General features: G+C 44.7%; 1 protein-coding gene across 1 annotated transcript in view; it reads right to left on the bottom strand.

The window, feature by feature from the left end:
* Positions 1-19,952, bottom strand: part of LOC147895505 (DEAD/DEAH box RNA helicase family protein) — an 89,417-nt gene extending 69,465 nt beyond the window's left edge. The window contains exons 1-4 of the mRNA XM_087383475.1: positions 19,802-19,952; positions 19,488-19,558; positions 17,546-19,408; positions 17,335-17,454 (exon numbers count right to left, since the gene is read on the bottom strand). Of these exons, the coding sequence (XP_087239601.1) occupies positions 17,335-17,454; positions 17,546-19,408; positions 19,488-19,558; positions 19,802-19,952 (2,205 nt within the window). The remainder of the gene's footprint in view (positions 1-17,334; positions 17,455-17,545; positions 19,409-19,487; positions 19,559-19,801) is intronic.
* Positions 19,953-20,161: the final 209 nt, after the last annotated feature.

Here is a 20,161-nt window from a genome sequence, read left to right on the forward strand (position 1 = left end):
TCATAATCTTATGCATATCCTTTTGTAGCAATACTTGGTGTACTTCCACTTCAGCCCGCAATCTGGATTGCATTTCACACAGTAACTGTGCTTGCATGTTCGCTTTCAGTTCTTGCATTTCAACCTTGAGCTGCTTTTCCATTTCCTTCTTGGCTTTGCATACTTCCGTTTCCATCTGCTTCTTTATTTGCTCATACATTACTTTTGCTTGTGTCTCGACTTCTTGCATAATTTCCTCCCGCATGGTGCGCATCTCTGCTCTTACCAATTTGTACATCTCGTTATATACTACTTCATCCATCATCTTGGGGGTTTTTCCCAATCTCTTTGAGCCTTGAGAGAGCGTCCATTCTCTACCTTTCCGGATACAAAACTTGGGTATTTCTTGTGTCTTTCCCGGTGTGTGAAATTCAGCCTCATTTGTGATCTCTGGTGTGGCATCTCCTTCATTAAGAGCAGCCATGTATGTTTCCACAGCCAGAGAGAAAGAGAGAGCATAAACTCCAGCAGGTGCAAAGCAAAGGCAAACACGGACCTCAACCAGAGAGAAAGAGACGTCGCTGAGGGATTACTCTTACGGCAAAGAAGACTGTGTAAACCAGAACAAAAGTCCCGACGATCTCCGCTCCCAAACCGTCGCCTCTTCGGTTGAGTCTGCTGGTGGTCGTCGTGGTCGTGGACGTCGTCTTAGTCGACGTGCGGAGGGGAAACAGTTTTTGGTAGGATTGGAGCGATTTTGCGAACCGGACTGGGAGCTCAGATTTCCAAACTCAGAAGGCAAAACTTTGGGAAACCTCTGGCTCGACCTATGCAAGAAGAAACGCCTCTTGCGCTTGCTCCCTGGTGGCCTTCTTCAAGAGATGGAGCAAGAACCCGCCTTGTCCGCTTTCCATAGCCAGGCCTGCGTCTCTTGACCTTAGAAGGAACTACTGATGAAACACTCAATGATGGAACACTCATAAACTTTTAAGTTTTCCTGAATAGGGGAGGGGCTGAGGGATTACTCTTACGGCAGAGAAGACTGATAGAGGGGAAGAGTATGTGTCAAATGCTTTCGTGCATATCTGGAAAGCGCGCACGCACACGCATGCAGAGGACACTTATGGAAATGACCAAGTGCATGCTCAAACACAAGCATTTCTCAAAAGCTTTTTGGGGGGAGGCTGTAATTATAGCCGTATATATCACCAATAGATGCCCCATAAAGGTATTGGTGAATATTACTCCACTTCAGGCATTTAATGTATATAAGGGGCATGTCATGGAGGGAAAAAAGAGGGAAAATAGATATTTCACTTATGATATGAAAAATGCATCCCAGGAAATAAAGGGAAAAAAGAGGGAAAATAGATATCTCCCTTATGATGTGGAAAATGCAACACAGGAAATAATATGGGAAATACAAAGGAAATAAAGGGGACCAAGGGAAATAGCACACCATGCTCTGAAGCTCCTAGTGCTATTTCCCCTAACACTTGAGAACCATTGACGTGACTCTTCTCTAGAGCTCACTCTCATTGACGTGACATTTCTTTATAGTCCTCCTCATGCTCCCTTGGACATAATGTCATGCACCAAGGGAAATAGTTCAGTTTAATGCTCTCCCAAGGAAAAGAAATGAATTTTCTCAGAATAGACATTCAGCAACAATTTATTGCCAGCAGTGTTTTGTTGCTAGTGGCTGTTATCACCTTCTGCTAATGCTTAGTGGTTACCAATCGCCTGAAGTTTTTGTTAATAAGGGGTTGATTGAAGAAGGCCATCAGTTGCCAAAAGGTGGGTTTTTCATCCTGCTGTTCAACATCTCCAACCAGCTGAAATTCAGTCACGGTTCCCATCTCTCAAAAGCATAATTACCAAGAAGTCTTTAGGATGCAGTTGCCCGTCACATTTTCTCAAAGAACAAGTCTAGGAGGTTTGTTGTACTCCCTCTGCATCTCCTTTGGTTCTTTCATTGAGAGACAGTTTTAAATGGCGCAGGGTGCTGTCTTCTTGCCAGTTATACTACGAGGCGAAGTCCGCGACAGCTCTTACACTACTTTCAAAGGTTTTCTCAGTCTTTGGCTAAACTTTTTGCTAAGGTTGTAGAGGTGGTTGCACATATTGAAACACAGCGGATATTTTTTTAACCTTGTGTTTCTTTGCAAGGTTCCTATATGCTGTTCAAACAATAGGTTGACTTTCCAACCTTTGACAGTATTATAATTGTTCTTGCCATAATGTATTGGTGAAAGGGAGCTGCTTAATAGCCACATATTGTCTGTATTTTTCTTTTTGTTCCTTCGGTTTCAATGGCCCAAGGGCAAGACATTTATTCCAACCTCTTGATAATCAAGAGTTTGTTGCCATATATTTGTGGGAGACATCCAATCCGGAGAGTACATTTGAATTAGAGGAAGATGAGTGTGCTCACGCTATTATTTGCTTCACCTAGATAACGTGCCCATATAACTTTGACAAGATCTCAAAAAGCAGAAACAAAATTGGATAAATTGGAGAAGTCGCTACTCTAGTAGTGATTTATTTTGTTGATTCTGTTTAAGCTTGTATCCTCATTTTCTATGGCAATAGCATGCATATAATTTTTCTACATTTGTTATGGAGTAGATACTGCCCTTGACCTTCATATGAGGCACATGTTAAGACCCTCCCTTTTTTTATACATTCACCATAATTTACTGGAATGCACTCATTTGCCCAATGGAGGGGATGTTTTCGTATGGAAGGAAGATACTGCACTGCAACAGAATGGAGAAAATAATGTATGGAGGGAAAAAATCCCTCCTGTAGAGGACTACAAGCTGGTGGAGAAAAGGGGCTGCGATGAAGCCGCCCTGCTGCTGCTGTCAGGCACTGATGCATGGATCCTATCTGTAGACCTATAGGGAACATAGGATGGGAGCTGATCTGATGCTGCCCTGTCCTGGCCTGACCCGAGATGATCTGCTACTGCTAGCTGAGGAAAGAACCGCCCCAACTCCAACCTTTGATGTGAATGATGAATGAGAGCCTAAGGGCTGCCTTTTCTAGGCCCCCAGGGCCCTGGAAATGAACCGATCAGGCCAGGAAACCGTCCACGACCCAAGTTCAGTTCTGTTTATCTGTCTGTCATCCAACCCTGCCATTTGGCAGCTGACTACCCCATGGCACCTTGCCACGTGGCGATTGTCTGATGCAGCAGCTGTCTAGGCTGTCGCTGCACCTGTCTGCAGCATGCCGTGGACTGCAGATGCCCGCCACATCCCTGCTGCTGAGATTAGAACTAGGTTAGGTCAAAAGCCTCCTTACATGACTGCGTACAAGCGGTGACAGTTGCCTGTACCTTTTTTGAAGCAATGAAGTAGAATCTGTCCAGGCTCGACCACCTCTATCTCGCCAACAATCTCAGTCTGCTTCACGTCTGGAACCACTGTTGATACCGGACCCATATATGGCTTGAGCCACAACACATGGAATAGTAGATGCATGGTTCATTCGTAGGTAATTGTAACTTTGTAAATACATCATTGATCACCCGGATGATTGGAAAGGGACCAAAGCTTCGATATGAGAGCTTCGGGCACTTCCTCCCAACCTGCTTAGGCTGCTTCTTCATGATGCCCCTCTTGGTAGCCCACATCACGACTGCAGGGCTGTTCCGATGGAAGAACACAACGGTTCTGTCTACGCTGCTCGTTTTCTTGCTGCTACTCAAGTTCAACGAACATCTGCTGCCAGTTTGCAGTCAACCTACCAGCACTAGCTAGCTCAGCTCGACGGGCCATTGTCTCCGAAGAAGTCAATCTGTCGCAAGTTCTACGGGCGCACAAACTAGCTGCCATTTTGGTTGCTTGCTTAGGGCTGCTACCCACCTCAACAACTCGACTTACAAGCCAGACGAAGTCAGCGGGCTGCTTTGACAGAAAGCCCGCTTTGACAGAAGAACACTGACAGAACACAACGGAAATGTGACAGAATCTGACGCTGATCTTTTGACAGAAACATAGAGTTGACGGAATTTTTCAATATGACCAAACCAAAGGTGAAGTCATTCGCACAAGCACTCAGTTCCTCTACAGGGGCCTCCCCGGTCGCAACTCAAACAAGGATGGGTGAATTCAAGCACACTTTGAGTCCACAAGAACATATCGAGAAGCTCCAAAGGAAGAACCGTGAGCTGAAAATGCAGATGGATAGTGTACTCAAGCGACTAGCTACACTGGAGACTCAACTAGAGAAGCAATCTAGCCAAGAACACATTCAAGAAGCTGTACACCAGTGTTTGAGTGATCCCCCTTCACATGTTATTTCCAAGCTTGACGATTTGATTTCCCATGAGGTCGAATCAAAACTCAACAATAAACATGTGGATTTAGCATTTAAGGAAGAGAAAGCTAGGGAGTAGCTTGCACTTAATGTGCGGATTGGGGGTTTGCCAGAGAATTGGCGAAGCGAGAATTTAGAGTTCTTTTACCATTTGAGCAATGCTTTGATAACATAACGAAAGCCATGCCCATGATCAATTGGGACATTGAAGTACTTGAGGCATTCCAACGCGCACCACAAAATCATGCCATCATAACATTTAAGACTCAAGAGGATAGGTTGGCAATCGCAGAAGATCTTACCCCTCAACAACTCAAGATGAAGGCTAGTGAACTCCAAAAAGTACGAGAAGCTCGAAAGAATGGCAAGTGGACAATATGTTGTGAAGGCATTGCTCTCATTAAAGATTTTAAATCAGCTAAGATACCAACATAGATGCACGGAGACGCTCAATCCATATCTGATGTAATAAATAAGTCTTTTACGACATTAGGATGGACTTGTAGTCCTTAATTGACATCTTGGTTTTGATGGACTCTCAGTCCTTAACTAATTCTGGTTTTGTTTAGTCTCATAGACCTTTCGGTCTTACGTAGACAATAATACACTTTCTTTCTTTCTTTGGCAATGTGGTCTTTTACGGATTCCATGATCTGCTCGTATGACACTGTGATCCAATAGCCTCGTACACAATTGCTTCCGTCAAACGAGCGAAGTCTGAAATTGCTTTTGGAGTAAAGTGAATGGGCTGCTTCTTAGTCTTTAACCCTTGGAGTAAATTGGTAATGGGAACCACAACCTTGCCAAGTCCTTGATGTGCTTCCTATAGGCTTGACAAATACCCATGAACATACAGACCTCTTAGGCTGTAGACTGTAGTAGGCACCTCCCACTCTATGATGTCCTTTACTTTGGCTGGGCCCAATCAAACATCTATAGGAGAGATGAATCATGATGTAGCCCAAATAGTGTAGGGTGTACGTCCTCCAAAAAGAAGCTGCTCTTCTTGTCATTGATGTACAACTGATTGTCCTTCAAGAGCTGCAGAACCTATTGGGCATGCACAACATGCTATGCGGGATCTTTGGAAAAAATGAGAATGTCATCAAGAAAGACAAAACATTGTTACCAATGAGAGGCTTGAAGATCCACAACATTGTGCGATGAAGGTCATTGGTGCCCCTATGAAATCAAAGGGCATAACAACAAACTCATACTGTGCCTTCTCTGTGCCAAAGGCTGACTTCAGATTTGATGGTATCCACGTTTCAGATTAATTTTGGAGAACATCTTAGCCTCATTCAGGCATTTCAAAATGTAATCAATCCCTGGCATGGGAAACCGGCTCTTCATTATCAACTTGCTAAGTGCACGGTAATCCACAAACATCCTGGAAGTGCTATCCTTCTTCTTGACAAAGAGAATTGGGGCTGCATGCTGAGAATTACTAGGGCATATGAAACACCTCCGCAACATCTGCTATTCAACCCCATCTTCTTGCTAAGAAGGTATGGATACTTGCTCGAGGGTGATCAGCCAAGAATGAGCTCAATCCAATGATCCTCTAGTCAAATTGGTGGTGAGGATGGAGGGGAGACTCGATGTGAGCAATCTATCCAAAACTGCTATAATAATGCTTCCTCCTTTGCAATCATAACTGGAGTGGATGCGATCAAGTTGACGTAAACCATGTATACTCTGCCACCTCGGTTTCTCTCTCGAGACATCTCTACTGCTGAAATCAATGGTCGAGGAACAATATCCCAAAGCCAAGGAATGAACTTACCTCCATGGCTTGGGATGTTGAGATCCAAGCCCTTGTTCTAGTAGTCAAGATCAAACCTCAAATTGATGCCACCATCGTGCTCCCAAAATGATATCCACTACTTGTATTGGTGCAACCCTAAGTGGTCGGCTGTCTTCCCACCTTGAGATCTTGGGATCTCGTGGATTGCATCATGGTCGTCCTTCTACCACCATATAACCAAGGATACACCTCCCCTTGTCTTTCGTCGGCACAACTAAGAAATGACTCTCAAGCTGATTGAGCCAAGAAATCGACACTTTGGGTTCAGTCTAAACCTCTGGGCTCCTTATATAGACTCGGGCCCAATGCGCCAAAAATAGCGATGATCTCTAACTGGTTCATACCCTTGCTGCTCAACCTGAGAATCAAGCCTGCCTAGCCCTAAGCCTCCCCAGGCTACCTAAGCTACTCTTGTGTACCCCGGTACACGTCAGATACCAATCCGTGCACATGACATACTTCCCCTCCTCTAAGAACGCACTCCTGAGTTTGCTAAAAAAACCCGGGTATGTCCTCTGGAGGTTCGACAATGTCTCCCATGTTGCATCCTCCTCAACACGATCCTTCCACTTGATCTTGTATTCTGTGATAGTTCTATTACGAATCTGTCTTTCACGAAATTCAAGAATACTCTCAGGCTCGTGTGGAATAAAAGTCAAATCTGTAACTTCTATTATTACTTAAGGAGAAACAAATTGATCATCCGCACCCGTACATAAGCATAAAAGGACTGTAACCAGTACTTGGATGCTTTGCACAGTTATAAGCAAGTTCTATCATGGGGAGATAATCTTTCCATGAAGACTCTCTCTTAGAAACATATGCCCGAAGCATATCATCAACCAATTGGTTGATCTTCTCTGCACTGCCATCAGATTGTGCATGATCTAAGGAACTCATACTTAGAGTAGTTTGCAACTTCTCAAAAACAAGTGTCCAGAAGTTACTTGTAAACTTAGAGTCCCTGTCACTGACTATGTCGGAAGGCAAACCATATAGCCTAAACATTTGGCCCACAAACTCGTGAGCTAATTGAACAGCTGATATAGTCGATCTAGTAGACAAGAATCTAGCATCTTTGTCAGACGGTCCACTATGACCCAAATGGAGTCATGCCCCTTGCATATTCTAGGCAAACCAGTAATGAAATCCATGGAAATACTTTACTCGGGTTTTACAATGGCTGTAATAAACCCGCGCTTCTAAGGCGTTCTGCCTTAGTAACCTGACAAACCCAGCAACCTACCACATAGTTTTCAATAAATGCACGCATCTTAGGCTAATAAAAGGTATGTTTCACAAGAGACATAGTCCGATGTATACCTGGATGTCCAGCACTAGGAGCATCATGACACTCCTAGAGAATCTTGGATCGAAGATCCGAAAAATCTGACACACATCTTTCCATTCCGAAATAGCAAGTCATCCACTGACTTCCTACTGCCTGTACCGTAAGTGGCACAATCCCTGAGTCCTAGTCAACCATAGAGCTCCCATCCTAGACTTTCTGCCAATAAGAGCTGAAATGACTATTAGTTGCACAAAGCCCCCTCAAGTATTGAAATAGGTCTGAGGAGATTTCCGTAAATGACATCGCATTTACAAACTTAACTCAACTTAAGGCATCCACCACATTATTCATGGAACCCTTTCGATAACATATTTCAAAATCAAAATCTTGCATTAACTCTACCCATCTAGCCTTTCAACCCCTCAATTCAGACCCGTCACATATACTTGATTGACTAATGACCTTGGAATAAAGCTGCCCCAATCGTAAAATCACTCGCATCGGTCTCTAAAACATAAGGCCGGGTAGGATTGGGTAATGCAAGAACAGGAGCTTCCTTGATAGGTAGCTTCAAGGTTTCAAAAGCCTTGTTCAATGCATCATTCCAAGAGATCGACTGGGTAGACCTGCGTCCACAACCTTTCAATATGTTGGTCAAGGGTGCCGTGATGGTCGAATAACCACACACAAACTTCCGTAGAAAAACCGTGAATCCTAGGAAAGAACGAAGTTGTTTCACTGTCTGAGGGATGGGCCATTCCAAAACCTTCTAGATACGATCTAGATGAATGCTAATACCTTCAGAAGAAATCTTGTGTTCTAAGTAAATGATCTCCTTCATAAAGAAGTCACAATTACATCTTGGCATAGAGCCTATGCTGTCTTAGAATCACTAAGACAATCCTGAGGTGTCCAATGTGATCCTCGAGCGTTTGGCTATACACCAAGATGTCATCTAAGAACATGACAATGAATTTGCCCAAAAAATCTCGGAAGAAATCATTCATCATTTGCTGGACGGTAGCAAGAGCATTGATCAGACCAAAAGGTAATACGAGAAACTTGAAGAGATCTAGTAGCTAGCTAGGAACGGAATGGAAATGTAGAAAGCATAATGAAAAGCAAAATGAAAAGGCAATGGCTGTCTTGAATTCGATGCTCCCAAAGTTCCCAATGGACTGCGCACTTTATTATAATGCAAGGCCTTGCAGAACAAGTGCTAGGCAATGATAAACAAAATACTCACATGTAGATAGCTTGATGTTGACTGATATCAAAAGACTCAAGACAAGTACAATACTATATAGTGTGACACTAGACTCTAGAAAGCCATAGTGTATATGGGATGACTCCCAATATCACACGTGGCATGTCTAGGACTCACTATACTATAAAACACCCCCTAGATACCTAGTACACTCATTTTTAACTCACTTTGGCTTCATATTCCAACACCCCCCCATGAAGGCAAGATGAGAGACTACTGGAATGCAACCAAGAATAGAACATGACAATGACAGTCATCAGAACTATGCATGCCGGTCTAGAACTAGACATGGTTTCCACACAATCTCAGAGGCAAGTAAGCATTGCTCAAAGGCTAGTGAGCATAACATAGAAATCTCATCTAGCATGGCTCAGAGGCTCATCATGTATGGATGCACGACCAACTCAGAGGTCTAGGAGACCAATGCACCAACATCCTAGAACTCTCAAGCCAAGCCTGATAAACAAATAGACCTATCAAAGCCAATACATATGGCTCCCATAGTACATCCCCCCTTGGCTTCATAACAGGACATGTTAGGAAGCCACACACCAAAAAAATAGAAAAACCAATACATCTTTTTAGGAGGAATATCCAAGGCAGAGAACCTTTAGACTCAATGAAAACCAAACACTCAATACATATCATTTTAAGGGGGCTACCCAAGGCAAAGGACCCCAAAAATACATCAAGCATGTAGTAATAAATAAAAATATCTCTTTGTGAAAGAGATGCCCTCCAAGTAGCTAATGCACATGTGTGCATATCCTTGCGAGTCGATGATCTACTAATAGATTGAGCCCCAGGTACTAAATCTATGCGATGATCTACTGCCTGTTCTGGAGATAAACCTTCCGACAGTTAAGCAGGGAATACATCCATGAAATCATCTAACAACGTTCTCAATTCACGGTGTTCAAACACGCTTAAATCATTTTTGTTATTAACAAAGATAACAAATGAAGAAAGCGGAATCAAAACACACTGATACACATCATAATGAGAAGATACAATAGGTCCCTAAGAAGAGGAAAAATTATCACATTGAATACAAAATTGGCTGTCCTTGTCTAAAAAAGAGAGTGTATGCTCTTTTCATCCAATCCGAATATCGTGGGTTTTAAACCACTCTATTCCGATTAACAAGTCCACATGTTCCAAGTGCATGACATAGCACGTAAGAGTAGCTGTGTAGTCTTGAATCCAGATAGAAAGTGTGTCGACCTTGCGATCCCAAAACTGCTAGTTACATCTCGTAGGTGTGATCACTAGGTGTCGTGGACAGTCCCATCATCTGCACAAGTTTGTAGTTCACAAAATTGTGAGAGTTGCCTGGGTCAAAGAGAATGTGAACTCTTTGGTCCCTTACTTTTCCATAAACTCGAAAAAGGTCATGGGCCCAAATAACGATTTATTAAAAGTGCAATTACAAGAAAGTGGACAGGTAATTACATTTACAGAAATACCTGTCATCGAGCATGGTTAGCTCCCTTAGCTTTGATACCTTGTCCCACATGGAGCTTTGGTCCCGACACTTGCATCTAGTTCTTGCGCTTAGGACAATCATTCCAAGTGTGGCCCCGCTCCTCGCATATAAAGCAACATCCTTATTTCTTTAACTTCAACGTGCGTAGGAAACGGGCTCGACCATTCTTCATCTAGGTCGAGTTCTTCTTAGAGACGTTGTCAATTGACTTCGACTCCCCGGTACCAGTTGTTAACTGGAAGAACTTCCTCTTGTTCTTCCTACTCATGTCGCAGTAGTGGTTCCCTTTGTGTTGGCCATGGTATCATCATAGATGCGTGCATAGTTCATGGCCTCTTGCAAAGTAGTATAATTTTTATTCTTGATCTGTAGCTTGTACGAGTCAAGCAAACCATCCACAAAGAAACCTAACAAGGTGACAAGATCCATCTTTGTAACTCTAATCTGCAAATCATGAAACCTCTGAACATAGACTTTAAAAGTCAAATTCAACTTGGACATATCGAGGGCCTTGAGCTTGCCTATGATATCATAATCTTCCTCCTTCTTCGGAAACTCTTTCCTAAAGACCTCTTCAAATTCAATCCATGTTGCAAGCTTCGGTCGGAGTTCCTTTCACCACAATAAAGCCTTCCCTGACATATACCCTGCTGCAAGCTGCATCTTCTTTTCATCGGGGAATGGAAGTGTACTTGCCACTTGTGCAACCAAGTGTCAACCACCTCCTTGGTTTTGGATTTCTCATCTCCGAGATAAGGATCTGGAGTGATATTTGGACCCAACACTAAAGCCAAAGCATCCACATGCATGAGCGCTTGCACAGTGCTAGTCAAAAGCGAGATTGAAGTCTAAATCCCTTGGAGTTGCTGTGTCAACCCCGTTTGATGCGCATTAACCTACACAAACTTTTCATCAAGAGCAGTGGTGAATTCACTGAAAGCAGTCTTCGTAATCAAATCATCGTAGAGGCCCTAGTCATCCTCTGCGTGGTAATTCATATCTTGATCACCCATAGCAAGCCCGGAATCTACTGAATCGGCCCTAGCTGAAACCGGATTTGATGAAGAGAGTAGACTAGAGAAGAGAAACAAGAGGTGGGCTCGGAGCTAGGAGACTGGAATGGAGTGAAAGCTGGTCACGAGGATAGGAGATAACGAAGGAAGAGCAAGGCTAGCTGAGGGAAAGAGAGGCTGATCCCAAACTGACGATCAACCAAACTGACGAACAATAGAATCTCCCTCTGAATTTTGACTGGCGAAGCTCACAGTGATGGCGCTGTTCCGTACAGTCGTCTGCAACAATACCACGTGACGGGATCCAAACCAAATGGCGTGGAGGGGCTTCACACACGCGCTGTCCATGGGTTGGAGTAGTGAAGCGAACCGGCCAGCTATAAGGTGGGTGAGCCAGGCTTTTAGAAAGCCCTACTTTTGAAAAGCCACCCTCCTATTTTGGAGGGGATGGTGCTTTTCTTAGCCTCCAGACCCCCTCGAATACTGCTCGACCCTGATCGCGTCCCTGCTCCAGTCCATCGCGCACCTCTATGCACTCTCCTTCTTCACACCCACACGCCGTCTACGCAACCAATCCCGTGCACAAGGTCTTCTGGGGTTCCGCCTCAGACCTGCGCCTACCTAGCAGCTCCTTCTACACCTCTCCCCCCGGACCTCACTGCTCCCTCCTAACTGCACCTCTCTCTCACTCTCACAGTCCTTCACATCTTGCACCCTACTCTCTCTCTCTCTCCTTCCTTCTTTCCCAATCCAGGCAAGCACAACCCTAAAACGATGAAGCGACAAGCACTTGCAAGGCATGAACATGAATTTCGAATTTGAGGCATACCTGCAGAAAATCACGTCCAAATTTACTCGTAACAGAGATTCCTACCTTAGGAGTTGGCTCTGATACCAACTGACACGACCCCAGCACTCTTGAAATCTTCGATCTACAAGCAAAACACAAGAACACACCAAACGTGAGGAATCTGAGCAGGCTCTGCTCACCACCCAACCATGACATCTACAAAATGCGATCCCGAATCAGGAGAGGTCCCCTCCGAGCTACGAGCTGAGCTACTGGCATAAACTCCCAACCAGATCCTGACCAGCCGGGTGTCCCATACCACCAGGTGGCACCTAGAGGCCTTGGATTTGCCGCTAAGATGCAAACGCACGTCTGCAACTCAATCCAAGATAAGACCTAGCACTTGGGAACGAGACTTGCTCCCATCGACTCTCTAAGAACTGAACCTCTGGGCCCCTTATATAGACTCGGGCTCAATGTGCCAAAAATAGCAAAGACCACTAGCTGGTTCGTACCCTTGCCACTCAACCTGAGAATCAAACTTGCCTAGCCCTAAGCCTCCCCAGGCTACATGAGCTAGTCTTGTGTACCCCAATACATATCATATACCAATCCGTGCACATGACACTCCGGCAGCCTGCTCACAACCCTCTCACATCTCTTGGAGCTGAAGCATGCATGCCAAGAGGCCTTTTGATTGTTGTGTTTGCATCTACATCATGACTACCATGGCGGTGTTGGAATATGAAGCCAAAGTGAGTCTAAAATGAGTGTTCTAGGTGGTCTAGGTGTGGTTTTATAGTCTAGTGAGTCCTAGACATGCCACGTGTCATATTGGGAGATATCCCATAGACATTGTAACTTTCTAGAGTCTAGTGGCACACTATATAGTGTTGTACTCATCTATTGTCTATCACATCAGTCAACATCAAGCTCTTTGGTATCATGTGAGTACTTGTCTATTGCTTTCATTTCCTTTTCATTTCGTTTCCATTATGCTTGTCATCATTCCTTTCCATTCCTAGTGTTAGCTTGCTTCTCTCCCTACCACTATGATCTTTCATGTGGTATCAGAGCCATGTTCCTAGCCCTGCTCTCTTTCCCATTCCCTTCCAAAAGGTTGAGATGAGGAAAGCCAATGAAGCTACTCTACCTCTTCCTTCTTGGAAGACTGCCCTCTTCTCTCCTTCCTTGAGCTCTCTTCTCCACGCCATGATCTGCCACCTCTCTTCTCCTTCCTTCAGCTACATCTTTCTGTGACCTGCGGATGATGTGACGCTTCTATCCGGATCTAGAAGCAGAATCATGGCTTTGTGTCTTCAGCAAAGTTGTAGAGGACCTTGAGTACTACAAATTTCGTTTTTACATCATTGCAATCCGAGTTTTCTGTAAAAAGTTACAGCCCTTGCAAGAAGTGATGAAATTCGTTTCTGCGCGCGAATTTTGTTTTGGAGCTCAATGAATTGACAACCCAAGCATGATGCAGCCAACTCAACATGGAGCTGTTCATCCTCTTCATCGTTGACCTCTGCTCCAGCCCACCATTTGCTCATTTTTGCCCAACATTCTCTTGGAGCTGTTGCCCGCAAGTTGATGCCCGTATTCTTGCCCGTACCCGAGGTGAATCTCCACTTCTACTATTGCATTGGAAGTGAAGATGCTTCCAGCATGATGTAAGCACTCCGACACTACTTCGACACACTATACTATAGTTACTTCTCCGATTGGTACATTGTTTCGAGCTTGGTGCGAGTCCCGATTACTCCTTGACTTCTTCGATCACCTCTCTGAGTGCTCGTGGTACCTGTGGTATACATTGATTGGCTCCTCGAAGTGCTCGTGACACCTCTGGCCTCTACTTCGACATCGGTGACTCTCCCTTAGCCATTTTGAGAGTCACTATGTGAGTGCTCCATCTAGCTACCCCATGGACTTCACCGACACATCTTTTGGGACGTTCCTGCCTAGCGCTTCTTCAACATCGTCATGTCTCGCAAGAATGTGTACACGTGTGCAATGGCTACTTGGAAGACATCTCTTACTCCTAAGAGATCTATTTTTATTATTCCTACAGCTTGATGTATTTTGGGGTCCTCTGCCCTGGGTAGTCCCCCTAAAATGATATGTATTGAGTGTTTGGATTTCATTGAGTCTAAAGGTCCCTTGGATATAGTCCTCCTAAAAAGATGTATTGGTTTTCATATTTTGGTGTGTGGCTGCCTAACATGTCTTGTTATGAAGCCAAGGGGGGATGTACTGTGGGAACCATATGTATTGGCTTTGATAGGTCTTGTTATCAAGCCTGGCCGAGTTCCAGGATGTTGGTGTATTCCTAGACCTATGAGCTGGTCATGTAACCATGCTATAACGTGAGCCTCTGAGCATGTTGAGTCTCAAGCCATGAGAGTGCTTGGATCAACCTCTGAACACACTCAGATTTTAGCCTCTGAGTTACATGGGATGCACAGTTTGATGACTGTCATTGTCATGTTCTATTCTTGGTTCCATTCCAATAGTCTCTCACCTTGCCTTCATGGGAGGTGTTGGAATATGAAGCCAAAGTGAGTCTAAAATGAGTGTTCTAGGTGGTCTAGGTGAGGTTTTTTAGTATAGTGAGTCCTAGACATGCCACGTGTCATGTTGGGAGATATCCCATAGACATGGTGACTTTCTAGAGTCTAGTGGCACACTATATAGTGTTGTACTACTTGTCTATTGTCTATCACATCAGTCAACATCAAGCTCTTTGGTATCATGTGAGTACTTGTCTATTGCTTTCATTTCCTTTCCATTTCATTTCCATTATGCTTGTTATCATTCCTTTCCATTCCTAGTGTTAGCTTGCTTCTCTCCCTACCACTATGATCTTTCAGGCGGAACTTGGAAGCTGTCACCGGGGCCTCTGCAACTAGGGTGTTGGCGGTACAGGGAATGTGGATATTGTGTTCTCCACACCGAGGTTGGATGTGCCACTGCCACTCATGGTGTCTCTCTTGGATGGCTGTCCGTGACTGAACCTCACTATCTCAGGAAAAAAAAACTAAAGCTTTGGTACCAACGTAGCAAGGAGAAGACTAAATCTCTCTCCTACAAGCTACTGACTGAATGTAGAGATAGAACTGAGAGAAGATGCACTCATAAACAAGTTGGAGTGGTGGGTGAATCCAAGAACAAAGGGGGAATATTAGGGACCTCCGAAAATATATGTATTTATGGTTGCCCAAAGGGCTGAGTACAACTGTAAAAAAAAGGGGGAATAAGTACTGTATGGAAGGAAGATCATTCACTAAGAATGGAGAAAATACTATATGGAGGGAACTGATCCCTACTGTAGAAGATTGCAAGCTGATGGAGACAAGGGGCTGCAATGCCCTGCTGCTGCTGTCAAGTGTTGATGCCTGGATCTTGTCTGGAGACCTATAGGGAACACCGGATGGGAGCTGATTGATGCTGCCCTGTCCTGGCGCAACCCACGACGATCTGCTGCTGCTGGCTAAGGAGAGAACTACCCCAACTCCAACCTCTAATGTGGATGAAGAATGAGGGCCTGAGGGCTGCCTTTTATAGGCCCCTATGGCCTTGGGAATGAGCCAACCAAGACAGGGAAGTGTCCCGACCCAGGGTCAGGTCTGTCTGTCTATCAGCCAACCCTACCACGTGGCAACTGACTGCCACATGGCATTTGTCTAGGCTGTTGCCACACCTGTCTGCAACATGCCACGGGCTGCGAACACACGTGACATGTTCTTTAATCAATACACTACTCTAGTTATGTAGTCTGTTGTTCACTTAATATCATGTCTCTTAGTAATCCAAAACCTTGTAATAAGCCTGATTGATAAAGGCTTCTCCAATTCTTATTATATCACCTAATCTAGCGCAATACTCCTCCCCCGTTTCGCATTGAGGGAGGGTGTTGAGATTTTATCATCAGGATAATTGAAGGTTCATATCTTGGATAGACTTGGTTGCCTATTTAATAAATGAAACCTTGGTGTATTGTGTGGAGCACCTAGGAGCATTATCATTATAAGGCTGATGCTCAATACCATCTTCATCTCTTCCATCTTCTCCTTCTCCCACGTGAACTTTCTTCTATTGAGCACTCTCTTCTCCTTTTTTAAAAAGTTAACTATACATGGTCGCCTCCTGGTTGTAGCATTGAGCCTCATACATATCAAGGTGCAAAAGCTCATCCATTACCATAGAACACCATGGAACCTGAAATGAGATCCATTCATAAGAATGCCACTCGGGCTTTGGTTTGATCCACCCATTGGAAAAAATATTGTGGGCACTAAATGGATCTATAAAGTAAAGTATCATTCAAATGGGACATTGGAAAAGTTTAAGCCCATCTTGTTGCCAACGGGTATGCACAAGGAGAGGGAATTGATTATGAGGATACCTTTTCTCTCGTGGCAAAGATGACTACAATCCATTGTCATTTCCTTAACTGTATTTTATGGATGGTAAATGTACGATGACTACAATCCATTCTGTCATTTCCTTAACTGCACTTTATGGATGGTCAATTTATCAAAAGGATGTTAAGACTGCCTTCTTAAATAGCAATCTCAAAGAAGAGATTTATGTACTATACCGTCTAGAGTGTCAGGTGCTGCTCGGGAGAGTACTTCAGGGAGTACCTGGCTTGTTATTACCGCAGGCAACATCAGGAGGAGATTCAACCAGGGTACGTATTCTGTCTATCTTCTTGGAATTTTGGTTGCATGCTTTGGGCAAGATGTTTGTCCAAATGTTCTCCCTGTTTGGAAGGAGGAGGATGAACGTGCTCCGGATAAACAAGGGGCAGCTCTCATTGCAAAAACCTTAGGTGCTTGCGAGTTACTCAGAGGTAGCTGATTTGGAGGAATTTCGACGGAGGCTCAATTGCAGGTCGTGCAAGCAATGTGTCTGTGCAACCCTGTTTAATTAAACAAAGAGCTAGTTTCACAACTGCCTGAGGAAAGCCAGGCAAGACTTCAAGAGCCATAGTAGGAGCACAATCTGTTCATTTGGTTAATAATTGTTAGCACAGAGCTCTGCAGGATATCAACAAAACCAAAAGATAAGGAGTGAGATGAGAAAATCTCATAGCAAAATCAACTTTTGTTTTGATTTAAAGCTCAGTCTTGTTTTGCTGCCTCAGCTTCCTTTTCCTGGAGGTACACGTTTTGCACTCAGGAGTATGGACAGGAAAACCAGCATGTAAACTTAACAGAAAGAACATGAATGGGTGGCATAGAAGTACAGGAGACCAAAATCTTGCTAGGAATACAAGGGAAAAACAGCTTTAATGACAGCATCGTATTCAGACTACTCCAGAGCAAATGTAAGCATTTCCCAGGAAGAAAAAAAGAATGACCCAGTACCTGGCTAGAGCTCAGAACAGCTCCAGGAAGAAGTGGAGGAAGATGCTGAAGCTGATCTACCATCAAGGCTATCAAGGGGCTGATGACCAATGTTATCCCAGGAAGAAGAAATGCTGGCAGCTGTACACAGTTATTTGATGCTTGTTATTTAGTAGCCAGCAGCAAAAAACATGATCTTGACTACATTGGGCTAGAGCTGTTTAAGGGGAACCTGATAACATAATGACTTTCCAGAGCCTGTTGGCAGAACGAGCATGGTAGACTGCCGGCCCAAGATCTGTTGAATTGTTTCAAGTTGGCCCGGTCGAAAAGACTTATATCCAAATACTGAATGGAGAACCTCAAGTAGGTTCTGTTCTGTGGGATTACGAAGCACTTCTGCAGCATCAAATGCAATAGATACGTGATCAAAGGCACCTCCACAAACTTCTACCTGGTTGGACTCTGGCTGTCCTGAGGTTTTCCTGTGGAGGTCATCTTTGCCTGGCTGGTCAAAAAGGTTGTCAATTTCTGATCCATCTCCAGCATACATTTCGCCTTCATCTTGAGCATCCACACACACTTTTTTTTTTTGCTTCTTTTTACTGTAAGACCTGAACCTACGTCCACAAGCTCCTTGCTTTCTCTTGAATGCTGAATTCACAAATTTATGAGACCCATTGCCCCTCTTTCCAAGGTTTAACTTTACAAAATTCCCTCTATCACCAGTTTTCTTAGTCTGACAATTGGGCGTTACTGAGTGCCAGTTTATATATTTAGTCCTTTTAGAAGCCAAAAAGTCTGGCTGGAATATATTAATCCCATTCTTTCTTCTCAGGGTCTGCCTCATGGCTCTTTGCGGTGCAACACTATCCTGTCCTTCAAGTGGACTCAAAATGCCTTCATCTAAATTACTTTCACAACACGACTTGTTGATTTCCTCATTTGTTGTTTTTCTCTTGCGATTTGATTTAACTGCACCCATTTTTGGTATTTTGAAGTCAGTTGCATCTTTGGCACTCGCATTCGGAACGTTGTTATTCAAGTCAATGTCTGATAGACGTGCGATCAACGCACTTTTATTCCCGGAAACAGAAAGTCCCTTCGATGACAGCAGCTTTTTCAACGTCGCGACAGTCATCTGTTCGAAGGTTTCGCTGCCTGAGTCACCGGTGTTAAACCCATCATCGGCAGCAACAGTGGAAATCGGAGCTTCAGGCAAACCCAGTTCGTCTTGCCGTTGAAAAGCAGTATCACCGATTGCTGATGAATCGCATCTTCGAGAGGATGCTTGAGTTGGGCAGGCAATCAGACCAAGCTTTTTTCCTGAAGGTGGAAGGCCTCGATCTGGAAGCACACTCATCGAATTTGGGGCAGCGCAGCTTACCTTTACCAAATCTGCTGTTAAATCGCCTCTATGCACGTCATTTGCGCCGGTCGACGTGATTGTCGCCGCATTGGCTGACTCCGATGATTTTATGAATTCATTGTGATGGCCAGCATCAATGCTCTGGAGTATCTTAACTTCAGGAGCTCTCGAAACGATCGGGCGGGATCGAGAGATCGTTCCATGCCTAAAGGATGAGATACGATTTACAGAAAAACCGGCAGGGATGTTTTCTATATCGGTATTTTCTCTTTCACGCTCTCCAAATCGCTGCATTTTGATCGTAAAGCCTAGCTTGCGAGTCTCTTGAGAAAAATCCTGCTTCTCAGCGATCACGTTCCCAGCCACGTTTTGTTTCAACCTGCGTGTAGGAGCCTGGACAGTCGCTTGTTGTAAGCCTTCCCTTTGCAAAAGCCTTGTGGACGCTGGGGAATTGCTTGCAATATCACGAAGTACACGAGTGGGCACGTCGAGGACATTAGTGCTAGGTACATGTGTCCAAGCTTTTCGAGCTTCAACTGAGGAGTTTTTCCCTGCATGTCCAGCAGTAGCAAGCGTAGTTGCTTTCTTCCGGGGAGGAGTGGCGGAAACATGAGTACCTTGAGACTCGTCCGAGTAAGATGAGTGTGTCCCGGGACTCCTTGGTTGGTCCGAAATCAAGCTTTGCGAGCCAATGTTCACCGCGCCTTCAGTCGATTTCCCGTCGCACTGCAGGCAAACACAGCCCGCGTTAGCGTTGAACGTTTTCTCATCGCTCCTTACTTCGCAATGAAGAAGAACAACTCACTGTTTCTGAACCCTTGGAAAGTTGCGCTTGCCATCTCAGCTTGAGGCAGGCGTACTCTTTGTAAAGAGCACCTGGACAAAGTATTAGCAAATGAGAAGCACAACCAATCGCCGGGGCAATGCGACAAATCGATAGCGAACGGATTCTCTCGTTTCACAGAATTGCGAGCAAAGCTTTCCAAGCATGCGGAAGCAGAAAATCTCGGATTCCAAAAGAAGCATAAAATCTGTGATTCCAAGAGGAGGAGGCGAGGACGTTGAAAGGGAAGGAGAAACCAAAAAGCAGGGAGGGAAGCGAAATGCAGGGGGACTTACGAATGGAAGGCGATGAGAGGATGTCGGATTTGGAGGGAGATCGGCCATGGAGGCGATGAAAGGTGCGTTCCCAGAGCTTGAGCTCGTGGCGGATGCGGCGGAGGGAAGAAGGGGACGACGGGGAGGGGGAGGGGGAGGAGGAGGAGGCCATCAACGTTCTACGTCTCTGTGTGTTTGTTTGTTTGTTTGTTTGTTGAGGTACCTCTAGAGCTAGAGGATCAAGTTATGTTTTGCGCGGGAAGGTTTTCTCTTGGGAATCGGCTCCGGTTGTCCAAGTTTTCTGGTCGGCGGGGCACGATTCCCGGCCGTCAACAGCGTGGGGCCGGTACGTGTGGCACACGTGCAGCAGTACCAGACCAG

The sequence above is a fragment of the Dipteris shenzhenensis genome, chromosome 13, assembly GCF_047967505.1.
Source record: "Dipteris shenzhenensis isolate YYH24624 ecotype China chromosome 13, Dip_SZ_1.0, whole genome shotgun sequence".
NCBI lineage: Eukaryota > Viridiplantae > Streptophyta > Polypodiopsida > Gleicheniales > Dipteridaceae > Dipteris > Dipteris shenzhenensis.